The sequence below is a fragment of the Eleutherodactylus coqui genome, chromosome 5, assembly GCF_035609145.1.
Source record: "Eleutherodactylus coqui strain aEleCoq1 chromosome 5, aEleCoq1.hap1, whole genome shotgun sequence".
In the NCBI taxonomy this organism is placed as follows: Eukaryota; Metazoa; Chordata; class Amphibia; order Anura; family Eleutherodactylidae; genus Eleutherodactylus; species Eleutherodactylus coqui.
In genome coordinates, this window is record NC_089841.1 from 231,827,752 (window position 1) to 231,847,864 (window position 20,113).

A 20,113-nucleotide genomic window follows, 5' to 3' on the forward strand; every position below is an offset into this window, starting at 1 on the left:
TACCCTGTTGTACCGCCTCTAGCTTGGATACAAGATGTGATACAAGTATATGGAGGCTCTAGCACCCTGTTGTACTGCCTCTAGCTTGGATACAAGATGTGATACAGGCAGGCATGGAGGCTCTAGTACCCTGTTGTACCGCCTCTAGCTTGGATACAAGATGTGATATGGGTGGGCATGGAGGCATATGGGTTCCATATTTTAGGGTCTCTAGTGGCAGGACCGTTCATCTAATCACGCCACAACTAAACATTTGCTTATCTGCCTGAGATGTAACTGCATGCCGAGTTTTGCAGCAAAACAACAACTCCTAGGGGCAGGATTTTTCTTTACGAGCGTAAAATAACCTCATGACATGTAATGTACAAGATAAACTGAACCCCTCTATGGCGAAGCGGTTAATGGCGTGAGCTTTTGACAGCTGATAGTTAAACACAACTCCAATCTCACCCCGCACAACCTGATTGTGAGTTGATCTGTTGTCATGGCAGCCTGCGAAGGTTCCAAGGTCTGCTCTGTCTTGAAGCCTGCGGCAGGGCCTTATTAACAGGTACAATACACAATATGTAATATGCAATATGCAAGTACTGCGGTGTATTATACGTGCAATCAAGTGACAGAGCAGTCAAGTCCTCTAGTGGGACAAAAAGTTACATTTTAATACATTAAAATATTTTAAAGCTACTAATAGTTAAAAAAAACAACCTTTCCACAGCTCTATGAATAAAATATACAATCTGTAATGTCATGTCTGTACAAGTCCAAACTATTAACATATCACGTTTAATTATCCAGCACGGTGAACACTATAAAAATGTTAAAAAATATGTACTGCTAGAACGGCAGTTCACCACTCTCAAGGCGAGGCAAGTGTGAGAAGTGCAGGGTTGGGTATTTTACCACTTCTGCTCCGGACATTTAAATTTCAAAAAGTATCCGGACCATCCCTTTAAGGCAGCGTAACAAGATATGTAGTATGAGCAGGGAAACTATTCCCCCATTTCAATACTACACAAACACCTGGTTCATGCATATGAGCCATAGGAGTAGACAAACCTGCAGGTATGGCACAAATCTTTTTCATTGCATACTCCATTCTATCTATATACACATATATACACACACACAAAGCACTAAACCTACCCAGTTGGCATCTTCAAAAAGGGAAGGTCGAGAAGAATCACTTGGTATGCTAGAGTAAGGGAATATATTAAAGTTAAACAAGTTGTTAAAGCGAGCCTGTCAGCAGTTTTGAGCAGGTTAAACCACCTGGAGAACAATACAGCAGCTCGTCCCTAATTGTATCTCCTTACAGTGACTGAAGCCAGCACTCCTCAATAAAAAAAAATAAATAAATTAAAAAAAAAAAAGCGCCTCAATACCCCCCCCCCCCCATCTGATCGTCAGAGTCCGATCACTGGGCACCAAGTGATTCCGAGAACAATGCCCCCAAATGCTCCATGTGAATAAAGCAGCAGTGTGCATGCTCACGCTCACCCAGCAATCTCCCCCCTGACCCACAGAAGTGAATGGAGGGGTGGGTCAAACATGCTCCCTACTTGCTCCATTCATACGGGGCATTTGTCTCCTATCCCATAGATCATTAATAAGTGTCTTTGATAGGAATAACACTTTCAGCATAAACTGACCCCTTCTTCTGCATCAATATCATAGTATGTTACGATGAAACAAATACATATGTCCATCCAGTTCAGCCCCCCCAACGTTGATCCAGATGAAGGCACATCATGATAAACACATAATTGACTAAAGAAACAAAACCCCGTACCTGCATTCAGTTGAAGAAGGGCTGACTGTCTCCTCAGGGCTTTCTGTTTTCTCTTCAGGCTTCTCCTCCTTAGGGGACAGATGTGGTTGTGGTCGGCTCTGTAACGAGCGGACTTGGTATAGGGATGTTAGGCAGGGGGTAAGGGAGAGATACGGGAGCATTGGTTCGAGCGATAGGGGTGTATGTCAAGGGTGGGGATGCAGGGGCTGCAGTGGCGGTGCTGGCAGGCTGGGATGGTGCTGGAGCCGCTGCAGAAGAACCAGATGCAGCCTTTGGCTTTAAAGAAAAAATAGAAACAGAATAATTAACCACGAAGCGTGTCTGAACTCCCCCAAAGACGTGTAATACACCGTTCGCTCATGTCCGATATCCATAAGATGAATGCAAGACTGACGCCTCTCCCATTGCATGCAGTTTGAGGATATTACAGGAATGCATTAGGCGGCATGCTGCGGGATCGTGCCTGGGGGGGTTCCGTCACAAGTGCCAAAATGGCATTGCGATGGAATCGCTCGCTGTCATTAGTCAGAATGGACACCACTAGGATGACCAGTTGACAAGACCTTTTTTTGTTTCTGCTACATTTGGAGTATAGAACAGTGCAGTCAATTACACTTCTCCAAATGTAGAGGAGACGGACGCCAAAGTGGTGTTCGTTTGACTAACGACAATTAATGGTTCTGTTCCGATGCCGTTTACAGCACATCCAGAAGGAATGCCGAAGCTGTGTGAATGATACTTGTACTAGCTGAACCCAACAAAGGGGAAGACAATATTCCAGAGCCTTCCAGTGTGCCGACGAGCGCGAGGGATCTGCTACTAGAACATTGCCTTTGATGTGTGAAAGATTAGTCTACCCAAGATTAGGGAACGGCTGCTCGCCCCTTGCCAACATCTGCTGTGTCATCGTATAGCGGTGCTGAGCTGCTCTATATGCAGCGAGCGTCGGCTGTCTGATCGCCAACAACCGGCTGCCTGGATTGCAGTAACTCCAACCTCAGCAGTTAACCTTTTAGATGCTGCTGTCAGTTCTGAGAGAGGCATTTAAATGGCCCGACCATAGAAAGCTCCCGTCACCTGAACGGCCGTCCGCCAAGAGATCACAGCTGCCGTTCAGTTACTATGGAAGCTTGGATCCGTGTGAAGGCTCCCAGGCCTGTCATAGACTGTTTCCTATTAAGCCGTGTCAGAGATTAATAGGCATGTGGCTAAAAAGTATGTAGATAGTCAATCAGATGTTCACCAACCCTTGAAAGAAATAAAATAAATCTGATTTTTAAATTATAATAACTTAAGTTTACATATATATATAAAGAAAAACAAACTGTCAGAAAAGGAACCTGCAGCAATGCTAGAATTGCGCTTTTTATTTGGGGGGGTTATTGTACGTTAAATGGTTACCAATGAAAAAACGTGTTCCTGCAAACACAAGACCTCATGGCTACGCTGCTGGAAAATTTAAAAAGCTATGATTTTTTGAAAGGGAGGACAGAAAAAGTAAAAAAAAAAATAAAAAAACGGGTGGAGCAGTAAGGGGTTAAAACAGCTTTCCTATTACTCTGTAGACTGAAAGGGACATTTTAAGGCCGGCTCACATGAGCACAAGCTGTGATTTGCAGTAATTCGCAGGCACATATAATTGTCTTACTCCGTTTTGCTCACAGTGTAAGAACTGTGTAACACTAGCGCAAAAAAAATAAAAAAACACAAAAAAACATGACAGCGTGAAAGAAAAGCTGTCATGTGCAGTATATCGCTGCCATACATGGGGAAAGGCCGTCTCCACAGCGGTCAGACCCTACAGGCCTCAAGCAGGGTTTTACGCCTACGGTCGTGTGAGCTCGGCCTTACTCTGGATATTGATCTTCATTAGCAGATAGAAGACTTACTTTTGTCACCATAACCACTACAAAGTTTTTCTCGTCGATTTTGTATTCTTTAAGCGCTGTGTCATCATTAAGGATTTTACCTGGAATGAGGAAACAAAGGGGTTAATGGATGTAAATTTGCCTATTAAAAACTTTAATCACAAATTAAACTATCACTGTGGCCAGCAACGATCGGCCATCTTGGCCACATTACCTAAAGGCTCCCTTCATCACGACCTACACAATGGAGCAGCTGCGTCCAGCGGAGGCCGGCAGGGAGCTACAAGCGCAAAATACCTCTTATGTATACTAATGGCCTGTTTACACGTAACGATTGCCGCTCAAATGAACGAAAACCGTTACATCTAACCGCAAGCTGACGGACCAACGAGAATTGTGCACCTCATCAGTCGGTCAGCGTCAGACGGCATAAAGATCATTGTTCGTTCGCTCACTTTTCGTTACGGTTAAACACTCCTCGCTCGGCGTGCACCATAGGATGTCAATCACTGAATGAGAAGCGAACGATGCTCAATGATGATCGGCCCGTCTGAACATTCTGCACCAGCGTGAACAAGTTAGCGCCGACATCACTCGCTCAAAGGAGAATCGGCTCGTGTAAAAGGGCGGCTCATTTTAGCGCTTGCCATCCTGTCAGGGTTCCTGGTAGCGGTCTCTAGCTCTAGTCTTGGCATCACAAATCCTGGAACCCCCAGCGTGAGCCTAGTGGACTCCACCATAACAACTTGTCCAAGCGTCCCGGGATCTGTTTGCAAGCAGATCCAGAATAGATTTCATCCTAAAAATTAAGTGGGGCGTCAGTGTGAACAAAGGGCCATACATGGACCCCCCCCCATCCCCCGAGGTTTCTTACCCCTTCAGTGCCTGTATTTACCTGCATAAATTAATTTTTGGCCAGCGACTGGAAATGCATCCTTTCCCTTCTCTTGTTCAATTTTTTCTTTCAAAGCCTTTACCTATGGAGAGAGGCGATTGAGTTAGAACAAGTATAAAACCGCATTACTTACCGCTATCACAACAGTACAACACATCCTTCACTGTAAAACAGCATGGAATAAGGGCCAAAATAAAGAAAAATACGTAATATATAAATGGAAGTTCCAGACTGTGACATTAAAGGGCTTTATCATTACAACAAAGCCCCGTCCACCCGCTGGGCCTGGTCTAAAAATTAGAAGAAAAAAAAGGAGGGCATACTTCCCTGCCCTAGCTGAGAGCTGCCACTAGCAGCGACTTCCTGGTAGACGACCTCCTGGAAATCAGGTATCCGCTGCGGCCAATCACGGGCCAGAGTGTCACCGTACATACTCCTGCGCCTCCGACTTCCACTGTGCCCTTTACCCGGAAGTCGCTGCCGATACCGGTGACCAGCTATGTCCCGGAGCTCCAGGATGAGTAGGCCCTCTTTTTTCATTTTAGGTAGGGCCCAGAGGGTGGACGGAGTATTGTTGTAATGACAAAGCCCCTTTAAATACTGAAGCAGTACAATAAAATGTTAGCCCCCCCCCCCCTCAACATAGAAGATGGGGGAGAAAGAACTGTAGCAACTGTGATTAAAGACTGTACGGCAGTAGTACAAGAAGTGCGCCGATAATACAGAATGATCCGTCGTCGCCTGATGTATAACCGGCCTGTTACGGACTAGACCACCACTTAGTAGCCCAACCACATTCCAACAGAAGAACCACTATTAGCTGCACAGAAGTCCATATGTATGTTGTGCATTTACGGCTTTTATTGCCGGAAGTAACTTAAAAGGAGGTCGTCCAGTTTAGAAAGCCAATTCTCGTAGTCTAGTCCAGAACGCCGAGCTCCCTGTTCGGTGCCATCCTCACTCAGATTGAAGAGCAGTTTTAAAGAATGTCTCTCGCTTTGGAGGATCCGTCTTGTCCTGCATTACACAGACAGCTCATTGATTTGAATGGACACTCTGTAATGCTTAATTTCCCCTGTGGTGGCGCTGCAGGGAAACAGGACACTTACTGCCAAGTCTCCCCATCATTTACAGCTGATGTCTGGGGGGGGGGGGGGGGGGGGGTCGTCTCATCAATGGGATACTGATCAGCTTATTGTCAATGGACCCTTCTAACAAGGAGGGATTGGTCAAAGAGGAGAACACAACACTGCAGGAGGAGAGGCTGAACCGGACGGACTGCCATCTTTTTGGTTACACACAGTAAGTGCTGAAAACCTATCATGGACGGCTGAACTTGTGGACCTCTGTGCTGGGAGGCTACAGTTATATATTCTCTATATACTATAGGGAATAGAGATCAGCCAGACTAGTGTATATGGCAGAACTTGTGCCATCTTCTCACGGACATCATGTTGTGGATATCCGGGATCATGGAGGGAAGGAGGAGTTGTACGACGCAGTATGGATGCAGTGCATAGTCTGATCTCTATTAATCCAGAGGTGACCTCTTATCTGGAAAGGGCTGTAGATGGAACTAGTTCCCAAGATATGATTATAATATATGGGATACTCACATATGTGAGAGATTTCCTTCATCTAGATAAACCTCTTATGGCTGATTTAGACAACGAGAATCGCTCAAAATTCGCTCTTGAGCGATTCTCGTTCTGTCTAAATGCACTGACATCATGCAGTTTTCGTGCATGAATCGTTGATCGCTGAATTCTAACTTGCTAGAATTGAGCGATCAGCTGTTATCAGCCGGCTGCACTGATAAGATTCTCTGTGCCCGTGTCCTGCTGTGGATTCACAGCGGGGCACGGGCTGTAAGCAGAGAACACTACAGCTGTTTTCTTATGCAAAACAGCTGTAGTGTTTGGCGAGAGATAGCGGCGGTGTCCTGCTGCTCCTGCATAGCTATATAGTAGCTAATTAGCTACTACAAAGTATGCAAAGATGATCGCTCAAAACTGTCACTCAAACTATTGTTTGAACAATTCTTGAGTGTAAATGGGGTATTAAGGACAAAGTGCGATAAATTTACGACGCTTGGTCCTGAGCTTTAATCCTGGCGGGATTAAAGCCTCTGCCCCTGCAATCAAGCACGAACAGGTTGGGTCCTCTGCTGTCAGACACAACAGAGGACCCAGAGGAGAAGGGAGGTTTAACACTTCTGCCTTCACCATTCCAGGCTACATAGTGCTGCTCAATGAGCACTATGTACTAAAAGGTGGAAGTGTTAGTTCCACTATGCGACCCAGCGATCACACGACCGCAGAGTCCTCCTGTCACAGCAGAGCTGCAGGGTCCTAGCAGGCCCAGATCAGCTCTACCAGTGACTGCTTTCCCCTGTAACTGACTACCCAGCTACAGTGGAAAAGTGTGAATTAAAAAAAAGTGAAAAGACCCCCAGGAGGTCCTATATAACATCATGGAGGACAGAAGGTAAAACAATGTTAAAAAATAAAACTCTACAGAATAAAAAAAATATATATATACATACACAAAGAAAATAACCCAGCACCAACCAAAATGGTCGTCGTATACGACCTGTAATCCAAAACTATAAATATTATATATCAAATGTCCAAAACATGAGGAACCCATTTCCGTAAATATATCCCAAGCGCCGCACACCCCCCCTCCTCGTCAGCCCAAGCGCCGCACACCCCCCCTCCTCGTCAGCCCAAGCGCCGCACACCCCCCCCTCGTCAGCCCAAGCGCCGCACACCCCCCCCCTCGTCAGCCCAAGCGCCGCACACCCCCCCCTCGTCAGCCCAAGCGCCGCACACCCCCCCCTCGTCAGCCCAAGCACCGTACACTGCCCTCTGCATCCCCCAGTCAGCTCAACTGACTTTGTAATCCAAAACTATAAATATTATATATCAAATGTCCAAAACATGAGGAACCCATTTCCGTAAATATATCCCAAGCGCCGCACACCCCCCCTCGTCAGCCCAAGCGCCGCACACCCCCCCTCCTCGTCAGCCCAAGCGCCGCACACCCCCCCTCCTCGTCAGCCCAAGCGCCGCACACCCCCCTTCCTCGTCAGCCCAAGCGCCGCACACCCCCCTTCCTCGTCAGCCCAAGCGCCGCACACCCCCCCTTCCTCGTCAGCCCAAGCGCCGCACACCCCCCCTCCTCGTCAGCCCAAGCGCCGCACACCCCCCTCCTCGTCAGCCCAAGCGCCGCACACCCCCCTCCTCGTCAGCCCAAGCGCCGCACACCCCCCCTCCTCGTCAGCCCAAGCGCCGCACACCCCCCTCCTCGTCAGCCCAAGCGCCGCACACCCCCCTCGTCAGCCCAAGTGCCGCACACCCCCCCCCTCGTCAGCCCAAGTGCCGCACACCCCCCCCCTCGTCAGCCCAAGTGCCGCACACCCCCCCCCCTCGTCAGCCCAAGTGCCGCACACCCCCCCCCCTCGTCAGCCCAAGCACCGTACACTGCCCTCTGCATCCCCCAGTCAGCTCAACTGTGATTAACTCTCCTCCGCATCCCCCAGTCACTCCAAGCAAGGTACACTCCCTCCATTGCATCGCCCAGTTACTCTAAGCGCCACACACTACCCTCCTTGTTCCCCAGTCACCTCAACTGCGATACACTCTCCTCCTCATCCCCCAGTAACGGTACACTCCCCTCCTCAATCACCCCACCACCCCAAGCGCGGTACACTCCCCTCCTCATCCTTCCCCAAGCACAGTACACTCCCCTTCTTGTCTGCCAGTCAACCCAAGTGCCCGTATACTCCCCTCCTCATCCCCCAAAGCACCATACACCCTCCTCCTCGTCACCCCAACCACCATAAACTCCCCTTCTCGTCCCCCAGTAACCTCAACTGCCATACATTCCCCTCCACATCCCATAATGACCCCAACCATGATACACTCCCCTCTGCATTCCCCCGGTCAGCCCAAGCACCACCGACTCCCCTCCCCGGCAGCCCAAGCGCCGTACACTCCCCTCCTCGTCCCCCTAACTACCATACACTCACCTCCACATCCCACAGTGACCCCAACCGCGATGCACACCAGTTACCCCCTCCTCGTCCACCAGTCACCCCAAGCGCTGTACTCCCCTCCGCATTCCCAGTCACCCCAAGCGCCGAACACTCCCCTCGTCCCCCAAAACGCCGTACACTCCTCCTCCTTGTCCCCCAGTCACCCGAACCACCATACACTCCCCTCCACATCCCACAGTGCCCCCAACAGCGATACACACTCCTACTCATTCCCCAGTCACCTTAAGTGCCATACACTCCCCTCCCTGTCCTCTAGTCACCCCAAGTGCTGTACTCTCCCCCTCCTCGTCAACCCAAGTGCTGTACACTGTCCTCCGCATCCCAGTGACCCTAACTGCGAGAAACTCCTCATCCCCCAGTCAACCCAAGCGCCATACACTCCCCTCCTCGTCCAGTCACCCCTAGCACTGTACTCTCCCCTCCGCATTCCCCCAAGCGCCATACACTGCCCTCCTTGTCCCCCCAAGCACCGTACACTACCCCCTCCTTGTCCCCCCCAAGCACCCGAACCACCATACTCTCCCCTCCACATCCCACAGTGACCAACAGCAATACACTCCTCCTCATTTCCCAGTCACCCTAAGCGCCATACACTCCCCTCCCTGTCCACTAGTCACCTCAAGCGCTGTACTCTCCCCTCCTCGTCAACCCAAGCGCTGTACACTGACCCTCCGCATCCCAGTGACCCCCAACTGCGAGACACACTCCTCATCCCCCAGTCAACCCAAGCGCCATACACTGCCCTCTGCATTCACCCAAGCACCGCACACTCCTCCCCTCCTTGACCCCAGTCACCCCAACAACCATACACTCCCCTCCACATCCCACAGTGACCCAAGCGCCATACACTCCCCTCCTCGTCCAGTAACCCCAAGCACTATACTCTCCCCTCCTCGTCAACCCAAGGGCCGTACACTGCCCTTCTTGTCCCCCCAAGCACCGTACACTCCTCCCCTCCACATCCCAGTGACCCCGACTGCGATACACTCCCCTCCGAACGCCCCCCACGCGCCGCACACTCCCCTCCGAACGCCCCCCACGCGCCGCACACTCCCCTCCGAACGCCCCCCACGCGCCGCACACTCCCCTCCGAACGCCCCCCACGCGTCGCACACTCCCCTCCGAACGCCCCCCACGCGCCGCACACTCCCCTCCGAACGCCCCCCACGCGCCGCACACTCCCCTCCGAACGCCCCCCACGCGCCGCACACTCCCCTCCGAACGCCCCCCACGCGCCGCACACTCCCCTCCGAACGCCCCCCACGCGCCGCACACTCCCCTCCGAACGCCCCCAGTCACCCTACGCGCCGTACACTCCCCTTCTTGTCCCCCAGTCACCCCAAATGCAATACTCTCCCCTCCTGATCAGTCACTCCAAGCTGTATGCAATCCCCTCTGCATTCCCCCAGTCACTCCAGTGGCGTACACGCCCCCCATGTCCCCTCTTCGCCCCCCCCCCCAAGCGGCATACACGCCCCTCTTCGTCCCCCCCAAGCGGCATACACGCCCCTCTTCGTCCCCCCCAAGCGGCATACACGCCCCTCTTCGTCCCCCCCAAGCGGCATACACGCCCCTCTTCGTCCCCCCCACCAGCGGCATACACGCCCCTCTTCGTCCCCCCCAAGCGGCATACACGCCCCTCTTCGTCCCCCCCAAGCGGCATACACGCCCCTCTTCGTCCCCCCCCACCAGCGGCATACACGCCCCTCTTCGTCCCCCCCAGCGGCATACACGCCCCTCTTCGTCCCCCCCAAGCGGCATACACGCCCCTCTTCGTCCCCCCCAAGCGGCATACACGCCCCTCCTCGTCCCCCCCCAAGCGGCATACACGCCCCTCCTCGTCCCCCCCCAAGCGGCATACACGCCCCTCTTCGTCCCCCCCAGCGGCATACACGCCCTTCTTCGCCCCCCCCCCAGCGGCATACACGCCCCTCTTCGCCCCCCCCCCAGCGGCATACACGCCCTTCTTCGCCCCCCCCCCCAGCGGCATACACGCCCCTCTTCGCCCCCCCCCAGCGGCATACACGCCCCTCTTCGCCCCCCCCCCCCAGCGGCATACACGCCCCTCTTCGCCCCCCCCCAGCGGCATACACGCCCCTCTTCGTCCCCCCCCCAGCGGCATACACGCCCCTCTTCGTCCCCCCCCCAGCGGCATACACGCCCCCCCTCGTCCCCCCCAAGCGGCATACACGCCCCCCCTCGTCCCCCCCAAGCGGCATACACGCCCCCCCCCTCGTCCCCCCCAAGCGGCATACACGCCCCCCCTCGCCCCCCCAAGCGGCATACACGCCCCCCGTCCCCCCCAAGCGGCATACACGCCCCCCCGTCCCCCCCAAGCGGCATACACGCCCCCCCCCGTCCCCCCCAAGCGGCATACACGCCCCCCCGTCCCCCCCAAGCGGCATACACGCCCCCCCCCGTCCCCCCCAAGCGGCATACACGCCCCCCCAAGCGGCATACACGCCCCCCGTCCCCCCCAAGCGCCATACACGCCCCCCCGTCCCCCCCAAGCGGCATACACGCCCCCCCCCGTCCCCCCAAGCGGCATACACGCCCCCCCCCGTCCCCCCAAGCGGCATACACGCCCCCCCCGTCCCCCCAAGCGGCATACACGCCCCCCCCCGTCCCCCCAAGCGGCATACACGCCCCCCCCCGTCCCCCCAAGCGGCATACACGCCCCCCCCCGTCCCCCCAAGCGGCATACACGCCCCCCTCGTCCCCCCAAGCGGCATACACGCCCCCCTCGTCCCCCCAAGCGGCATACACGCCCCCCCTCGTCCCCCCATGTCACCATATACTCTCCCCTCCTTGTCCCCCAGTTATCACAACAGCCATAAACTGTCCTCCCCTTTTATCTCAGCCCCTATACACCATTTTCCTCCTCATCATAGCTTCCATTTACTTTATCCCCATCCCATCATAGCTTCAATACACGGAGACGGATGGCACGGTTTCTGCAAAAATAAATGGAAATAAGAAATAGAGCCTTGTTTTTAAATCCTGTATTCGCCTTTAAGAGTATTTTGCAGCAGATTTTCTGCTGTAGCGAAGTTGCACCAAATAGTGCAGAGTTTGGCACAAATTTGGTACAGGAATGCTGAGATTTCACCCCGGATCTCTCCCCATGATTTGAAGGGATGAAATCTGACAAAAATCCACAGCATGAATTTGTGGCAGATTTACGATACGTAACATCAATTTACACTGCATTTTCTTCAAACCTCATCCATATTGCGGGTGCTGCAAATATGCAGAAACTCTGCTGCACTTCTGCACCTACCGTGTTTCCCCGAAAATAAGAGTGTTTTATATTAATTTTTGTTCAAAAAGGTTTAACTTTTTTACATGTATCGCTGCCTGGACACTATTTAAATTGACTTTTTAAATTAACTGTTAGCAGGGCTTAATTTTGGAGTAGGGCTTATATTTCAACCATCCTCAAAAAGCCTGAAAAATCATTTTGCATCCTTAAAAATTCTAGCTAATCATGCTATGTCTTATTTTCAGGGAAACAGGGTACTAACTACACAGCTACCTGGCCGGATTCACACGGGTGAGCACGAAAAAAAATTATATATCTATAAACACCTTGTATCACTTCTGTGAAATTGCATTTCTCATGCGCGCCAGAGGATCCCAAGTGTTACCCATTGATTCCATTGGGAAACATCACATCATGTGAGCGCCAACCAATGTCTTTAAAGGTCCCACTGAAAACAACGGGCGAGGCATTCCGAGGAAACCCCAAAAGTTAGAACGCACTGCGATTTTTATTCTGGCAGCGTTGCTTCTGTGCATCTTGTAACATGCGAGATTCTCACCAGTATGCCCTACAGTCTGCGGTCACGATGCAACTGACCACACCGTTACACTGCTTACCCCCCTCACACCGTCCACTGAAGCCATGTGAACACCAAGTGGCACTGAGGATGATCCACACTACAATGTTGGTGCGAACAGCCGTCACATCCCAATAAAGGGGTGACTTGGCACAGGATGGCATAATCTATCCAGTACTCAGCCGTTAGATGCCCCCCTGCCTCCCCCAGCCGTTAGATGTCCCCGCTGCCGCTCCCTTATAGCTCCTGCCGTGATCCAGTTGCATTCATCGTTCCCTTGGCAGTCATGGACTGTACATGGCAGCATTACCGCTGAGACCAATGACTGGCTGTAGCGCTCACAGGAACGATGAACAGAACTTGCCTGCTGAAGAATGACCCGCTGAAGAACTTGCCCGCTCTGATGATGACGGAGGACAGACGATCACACCTGCTGAGTGTTATATGCCTGATCCTTTCGTTCCCGCGAGGGGTCTTTCCTCTCCCCGTTGGCCAATCATACATGCGTGATCCTTCTCAGTGACTGAAGGTATATATGGCCATTTTTAGGTTAGGGTTACACAGTGACAGAAGCCACGAGCGCAGTCATGTGACCTCGCAACATAGCACCCAATGCTTCTGCATTGGCACAACCTAAAAGATAAAAAAAAAAAAACGTTGCAACATCTTAGGAGACTATTAGCGGCCGGTTCCGCGGGCGGGGGGGGGCTCCGGCCCTCCTTACTGACTGAATACGGACACCCTCACACCTGGCATGTTGCCAGTGGGGGGAAAAAAGTGACAATCAAACCTTTTTGCAAGCCCAAAAAAATGATAACGAGCAGCCAAATCAGTGTTTTTTCAGACCAAAATTGCAAATGCCGATGTGAACGAACCCTCAGATTGTGAGATGGCAGAACTGCACTGCAAGCAGGTTGGCAACGCCAGACTACGGCCGGCTTCACACGGCGAGAAAATAGCAAGACGCGCGAATATAAACCCCATGCTTTCAAATGAAGTCATATGCATGAATGATGTTTTTACGTACCGCCCGCCCACCGCTTTCAATGGGACCTTTAACCCCTCGCACGCCGTGTGATGGGCATGCAAAGGTTTTCCATTGAAATCAATGGGAAACGCTCGCGGTCCGCCATCACATGTGAGGGTCGGAATTTCACAGAAGCGATGCGTTTTTGCCTGAAAACTGCCTCACATCCGCAGGTAAACCGCAGGTCCACAAGCGCAATATCGGGCCGACTTTCACAGCATGACATGGCGCTCGCCCGTGTGGGTAGGGGCCTATGGGCGCGCTCACACAAGATTAAAGAGTTGTATAAACTTGCTGCGCAATCACTCAACCATAAGCCAGTCGCGCCCGCATACGCCCACGCTCCTGTGGTTTTGGCATGCACAACCTTTAAGACTTCACCCAACATGGAGTAGCGGTCATTCACACCGCCGCGCTCTGCCAGGTTTGCCAACCTGAATTTCGCTTCTTTTCTGGACCTCTTATCCAAAAAAAAAAAAAAAACAAACGTTTTTTAAGGACACATCGAAGAACGACGATCGGCCAAGAAGCGACACATTTGTGCGTCAAATATGCTTACAAAAAAAACCCAAACAGATCACCGCGCGGCTGCGGATGAAAAAACAGGCACTTTTTTCTTTCTTTCTTGCTTAATGGGAAAAAAACCGCAGTATTTTTATTTTTCACGGCCTGCCCGGGGTTCTCTGTACGGTTGACGACCCCGGGCGTTACGATGCGTTGTACCAGGGCCGGCTTCACACCAGTGTCATCATCCTGGCAAATTGAACAATGCTTTTTGCGCACGCGTCGGCGTATTTCACAGCACTTTTTGGGTGCGCACACATTCGTCTTACCGCGTTCTCCCTACGCGGCACATCACACAGCGCCATTGAATTCTACGGGCTTTTTTGCTGTGCCAATAGGCCAAAAAAAGAAGTTCTATTTCTTTTGCGTGACCGAAACGCGCACCCAAAATACGCCCGTGTGAGTCCTAAGAGTAAAGCTGCAGAGGAGGGCGGCCATCACTACATAGGAGTCCATGGAGAAGTCCTCCAGGTCACCTCCCCCTATGGCCCTCGCCATCTTTCTAGTGTACATTGGCAGATAACGGCTGGGAGTTGTAGTCCCCGCCAACTTCTCCCCTCTGGCTCGACAGATCACACGTATATATACCGCCGCGCACACCACGTGGTCCCGCCACGGCCACGCCCCCGGTCACGTGCTCTGCGTCCTACAAGCAAACAGCAGACGAGCACGCGCACTGCCCCCCCACCCTAACCCCCCCCCCCAATGTTAACCCCCTCGCCGCCGCCGCACTCAGGAAGTCCGGCTCTGTCAGCAACAAGTCGCCCGAGAGCAGCGCCGCCCGGGCCGCCGCCTTACCGTCTGCTCGCAGTCCATCTCTATCTTGAAGGTGTGCTGCTGCAGGGTCTTCATGGTGATCTGCATGGCGGCAGCGCTCTGGTGACCCTCCCGGTCCCGCTGTGTTCCGGCCTTGGTTTAGGCTGTGTAACTATGGAGGAAGAGGAGGGGGGGGACGAGCCTGGACGATCTCCGCTCCCGGCCTGTTACTAGCGGCGGCTCCGTGCAGGGGTGACGCTAGTGTCGGGCGGTCCACAGATGCCCGGATTTGCGCTCCTCTAGATGACGGTTATTTCGCTGTCTCATCAGCACGGCCTGTCCGCCGCCATCATGACTTCGCTCACTGCCAGGCGCGCGGGCCGCACGACGCATGCGCACGCTTAGCACGGAGGCGGGGCCGAGGCTCTGGCGTATGGGTGGAGCCTGGGGAAGTGACGTCACGGATGCAGGCCGCGAGCCTGATGGAAGGTTTTGTCGCGTGCTGCCCTCACACACCTGTCCGCCCTCAGCGCGGAGGCGCCCGCCAAAACGTAGTGCGGCTGCTTTACCTCAGGCTTCACAGCCCGTAGTGATAGAGCGGCGCTAGACTGCCTCACAGAGGAGGGTTAGGCCATGTGCACGCCCTGTGGGGGAGACCAGTGTTTATGTCCCAGTTGTAGCTGCACTCCGCATCAAAAACAATCCCGCTACTAGAATTACTTGTAATCCTGCAAAACCTGGCATGCAGTTCCATCTCAGGCAGATCTGTAATGATGAGAGTTGTGGTGTGATTAGATGAACGGTCACCGGAGGCCCTAGAAGTGGTTCCCCCCTTGGCCTATAAAAGGCTCTCGGAGGCTCCTTGTGTGTAGTGACCTCTTCTTCCGCTTGTAGAGCTTGTTAACCACTAGACGCCTCTACGATGCAGAGAAGAGATGTCACCCGTTACCAGAGTCTGAGAGGGGCGCATTATTGGGGTGTGAGAACAAGGTGACCGGGCTCAGGACGCCCCCTACAGACCACCAGTAGAGAGGATCGTCTAACCAGACTGTTAGGGGATGTTGGGACCAGTGGGTGTGTGAGGGCACACAAGGTGACCAAGCTCAGGACGCCCCCTACAGGCCACCAGTAGAGAGGAGCGTCTGACCAGACTGTTAGGGGATGTTGGGACCAGTGGATGTGTGAGGGCACACAAGGTGACCGGGCTCAGGACGCCCCCTACAGACCACCAGTAGAGAGGAGCATCTGACCAGACTGTTAGGAGGTGTTGGGACCAGTGGATGTGTGAGGGCACACAAGGTGACCGGGCTCAGGACGCCCCCTACAGACCACCAGTAGAGAGGATTGTCTGAGCAGACTATTAGGAGGTGTTGGGACTAGTGGATGTGTGAGGACACACAAGGTGACCAGCTCAGGACGCCCCCTACAGGCCACCAGTAGAGAGGAGCGTCTGACCAGACTGTTAGGAGGTGTTGGGACCAGTGGGTGTGTGAGGGCACACAAGGTGACAGGGCTCAGGACGCCCCCTACAGACCACCAGTAGAGAGGAGCGTCTGACCAGACTGTTAGGAGGTGTTGGGACCAGTGGATGTGTGAGGGCACACAAGGTGACCGGGCTCAGGATCCCCCGACAGGCCACAGTAGAGGAGCGTCTGACCAGACTGTTAGAAGGTGTTGGGACCAGTGGAGGTGTGAGGGCACACAAGGTGGTGAGCGCCTCCATCCTGCCTTTGCTGTGGAGTGGTACACTGTCCCCTGCTAGTGTGATGGTCCAGGGGGGCCATCACATGCGACAGTCGGTCACCCCTAGTAGTGGTACGATGGACAATGACAGCTCAGCGATATGTTCAGGATAACCCTGAGCCACATGTGTTCCTTGACGGCTTCCAAGAGGCATTTTCCAGCATGATAATACTCGGCTGCACACACAAGGGAGTTACAGGAATGTCTCTACAACACTGTCACACTTCCGTGGCTGCCTGATCACCAGATTTATCACCAATAGAACATGTATGGGACCATCTAGGACACCAACTTCCACAACCTATGAGTTTGTACAATCTAGAGGCTCAGTTACGGCAAATGTGGAGTGATATACACAGGATATTATACGGAGCCGGTATACCTTCATGCCTGACCGGTATACCTACCTACCCGTATCGCATCTTGCATCCCAGCTACAGTTGGTACAACAGGGTACTGGAGTTTCCATGCTGGCCTGTATCACATCTTGTATCCAAGCTAGAGGCGGTACAACAGGGCACTAGAGCCTCCATGCCTGCCTGTATCACATCTTGTATGCAAGCTAGAGGTCATACAACAGGGTGCTAAAGCCTCCATGCCCACCCCTATCACATCTTGTATCCGAGCTAGAGGCAGTACAAAAGGGTACTAGAGCCTCCATGCCTGACTGTACCACATCTTGTATCCAAGCTAGATGCGGTACAACAGGGTACTAGAGCCTCCATGCCTGACTGTATCGGATCTTGCATCCAAGCTAGAGGCGGTAAAACGGGGTAGTAGAGCCTCCCTATAAGTGCTCAATTTCTTGCAATAAATGATCCTTTTGCTCTGATATTGTAACTACTTACTTATAACAACATTACAATCACACAGAGAAAGTTTCATCCATCTAACAACTTCTAGATGCTTGATGTTTTCTGATGGAGCTGCTCTGCTGCCGAGAGCTACTAATCTCTGAAAATCCATGGCAGATTTCTCTTTTGTAACTTCTGACTTGTTGATCATGTCCTAAAGGCCCATTTAGACACAACGATTCTCGCTCAAAATTAGCTCAAAGCCGTCTTTTGAGCGACAACCGTTGCGTCTAAATGCACGGACATCGTGCAGTTTTCATGCACGATTCGTTCCTCGCTCAATTCTAGTTTTCTAGAATTGAGTGATGAACTTTTCAGCAGTGCAGGATGTTATCACAGTCGGCAGTGCTGATAAGATTCTTTCAGCTCACATCTTGCTGGTAGTTCACAGCAGGACGCGAGCTGTAAGCGTGTAGAACAATGCCGCTGTATGCTTATGAAAAACAGCTGTATTGTTCGCCAAGCAATAGTGGTGGTGTCCTGTTCCGCCTGCATAGCTCTTTAGTAGCTACTTAGCTATTATAGACTATGCAAAGATGATCGCTCAAAACTGTCACTCAAACTGTCATTTGAGCGATCATCTATCCGTGTAAATGGGGTCTTAGACTGCAAACCCGTAGGATCCCCTAAACTGCCCCAGGCTGTGTACAGTGGGGTATAGTGACAGACACGCTGATGTCAGCAGTCTGTCATTCTTATCTATGGGTTTAGTGGTTTTGCAAATCTCACTTTTAAAACTTTGCAGGGCTGGATTGGAGAGGAGTTCAATGAAGCTCATGTATATTTATATAGACACCCCCCCCCCCTCCTCTGTCCAGATGCTGACTGTGTTATGGCACACTAGGAGAAGACCTGTCAATCAGCATCTGGAGGGAGGGTGGTGGTGGTGCCTATATGAATATACATGGGCTTCATTGGACTCCTTTCAGTCCAGTCCTGCAGAGTTTTAAAAGTATGATTTTCAAAACGATGAAACCGGTTGGAATACGTGACCAAGCCGTGACATCAGCCGCGAATTGGTTAACGGATACATGTGATTCAATAGAACTAAATTGGAGCTTTTCCTTGTGAAATCAAAGCCAATAATTCATCTTTGGTTAGAATCTGCAGTACATTCATTATTCTGCTCAGATCTAATCCTGAAGAATGAATGGGGTACAAAATACCCCCCATTCGCACCCATCACCTGCAGAATGTCAGGAGGTTTTGTTAGGATCACACACATGTATGCAGTTTAGGTCCATGAAATACACAGCGTTCCATAATGTGGACCAAAATAGGACATTCTGCGTTTTGTTTAAAAAGCGCACATCTGAATACCCCACTACAAATCAAAGGGGCGTATGCTGTCTGTATTAGGCCTCGTTCACATGAGCAACACGGCATCGCTGCGAGAAAATCGCAGCAATATCGCATCACTGTTATGTGCGATATCGCTGCGGTTTCTCACGGTGATGCCACGATTTTGTGGTGCTGCAAAGTTGCATGTGGTGCTACAAAGACGTGCGACGTTCCTCAAAAATAACCCCTAACTGCATGAAATAATAAATATACATAACCTTACAAGCGCTGCCTGTGGCTCCGCTGCAGCTTCTTCCCGGGTCCCCGGCACTGGTCTTCTTCATTTCTTCTGGCTGGGAATTGAAAAATCCCCGCTTCCTGGAAGCGCCGGCTGTGATTGGCTGATACTAAGCCAATCAGGGCCAGTGTTTGATAAATGGCTGTGATTGGTTCATCGAGCACTGGCTGTGATTGGCTAAGCGTCAGCCAATCAGAGGCAGTGCTTCCAGGAGGCAGGAATTTTTCAATTTCGGTCCAGAAGAGATGAAGGAGAATGGTGCCAGGGAGAAGACGCGGCCGGGCTGACAGCGCTTCTAAGGTGATATATACTTTTCAAAAAAATATTTCCTGCAGCTAGGGCTTAGGTTACGTCTTTGACAGTAGAATTTTCTACTGTCAAAGTTGCATTGCACCGCACGAAAATCATGTTTTCGTGCGATGCGATGCAACAGAGAGGAAGGCTCCATAGGGAAACATGGGCTCTAAAACCTCGCGAATCGCGTGCATATCACGGGACCCGCAAGGTTTTTGTATCAGGATGTCGCATGCTACAAAACATCTCATGTGTGAATTAACCCATAAGAACGCATGGGCTTCACATACATGCAATTTGTAGCATTGACTTTGTCACCCCTGTGAACGAGGCCTCACACGCATAAAAAATATGCGTATAGTACGGAGTGCAAATACGCCCGTGTGAATGAGGTGCGGAATCCAGTCCTGAATCCCTACAGAATTCTCAACTTGTGAACATGCTGTAATATGTTCACACTTTCTGCATGTGCTATTAGTATGTTCACATGTAACGAAAATGCTGCGTATTTCCCGCCATATTTCAAGGGTTAAAAATCGGCAGCATAAATAGGTACTTTGTGGATTTAGAATCTGCAGCATTTTTGCAAAAATAACAGGAACAACACAGCACAGAGTTTTAAGAAAAAATGCTCTAGAAGTATTTTGTGTAAATGCCATTATGTACTAAAACAGACATTTCAAGAGTAGTGACAGGTTCTCTTTAACCCCTTAATGACATAGCCTATTTATGCCCAAAGGACACTCCTTTTTTTCGCCCTTGATATGGCCATATGATCGCTTTTTGCTGGCAAACTGTAGTTGCTATTGGTACCATTTTTGGGTACATATGGCCTTTTGATCACT

At 51.7% G+C, this 20,113-nt stretch overlaps 1 protein-coding gene across 1 annotated transcript in view; it reads right to left on the minus strand.

Annotated features, from left to right (window-relative positions):
• RAD23B (RAD23 homolog B, nucleotide excision repair protein) overlaps nucleotides 1-15,194 on the minus strand; it is a 25,453-nt gene extending 10,259 nt beyond the window's left edge. Inside the window, 6 exon segments of the mRNA XM_066604309.1 lie at nucleotides 1,140-1,192; nucleotides 1,790-1,866; nucleotides 1,868-2,065; nucleotides 3,679-3,758; nucleotides 4,553-4,634; nucleotides 14,841-15,194. Of these exon segments, the coding sequence (XP_066460406.1) occupies nucleotides 1,140-1,192; nucleotides 1,790-1,866; nucleotides 1,868-2,065; nucleotides 3,679-3,758; nucleotides 4,553-4,634; nucleotides 14,841-14,906 (556 nt within the window). The 5' untranslated portion in view covers nucleotides 14,907-15,194.
• Between the last annotated feature and the right edge of the window lie 4,919 nt (nucleotides 15,195-20,113).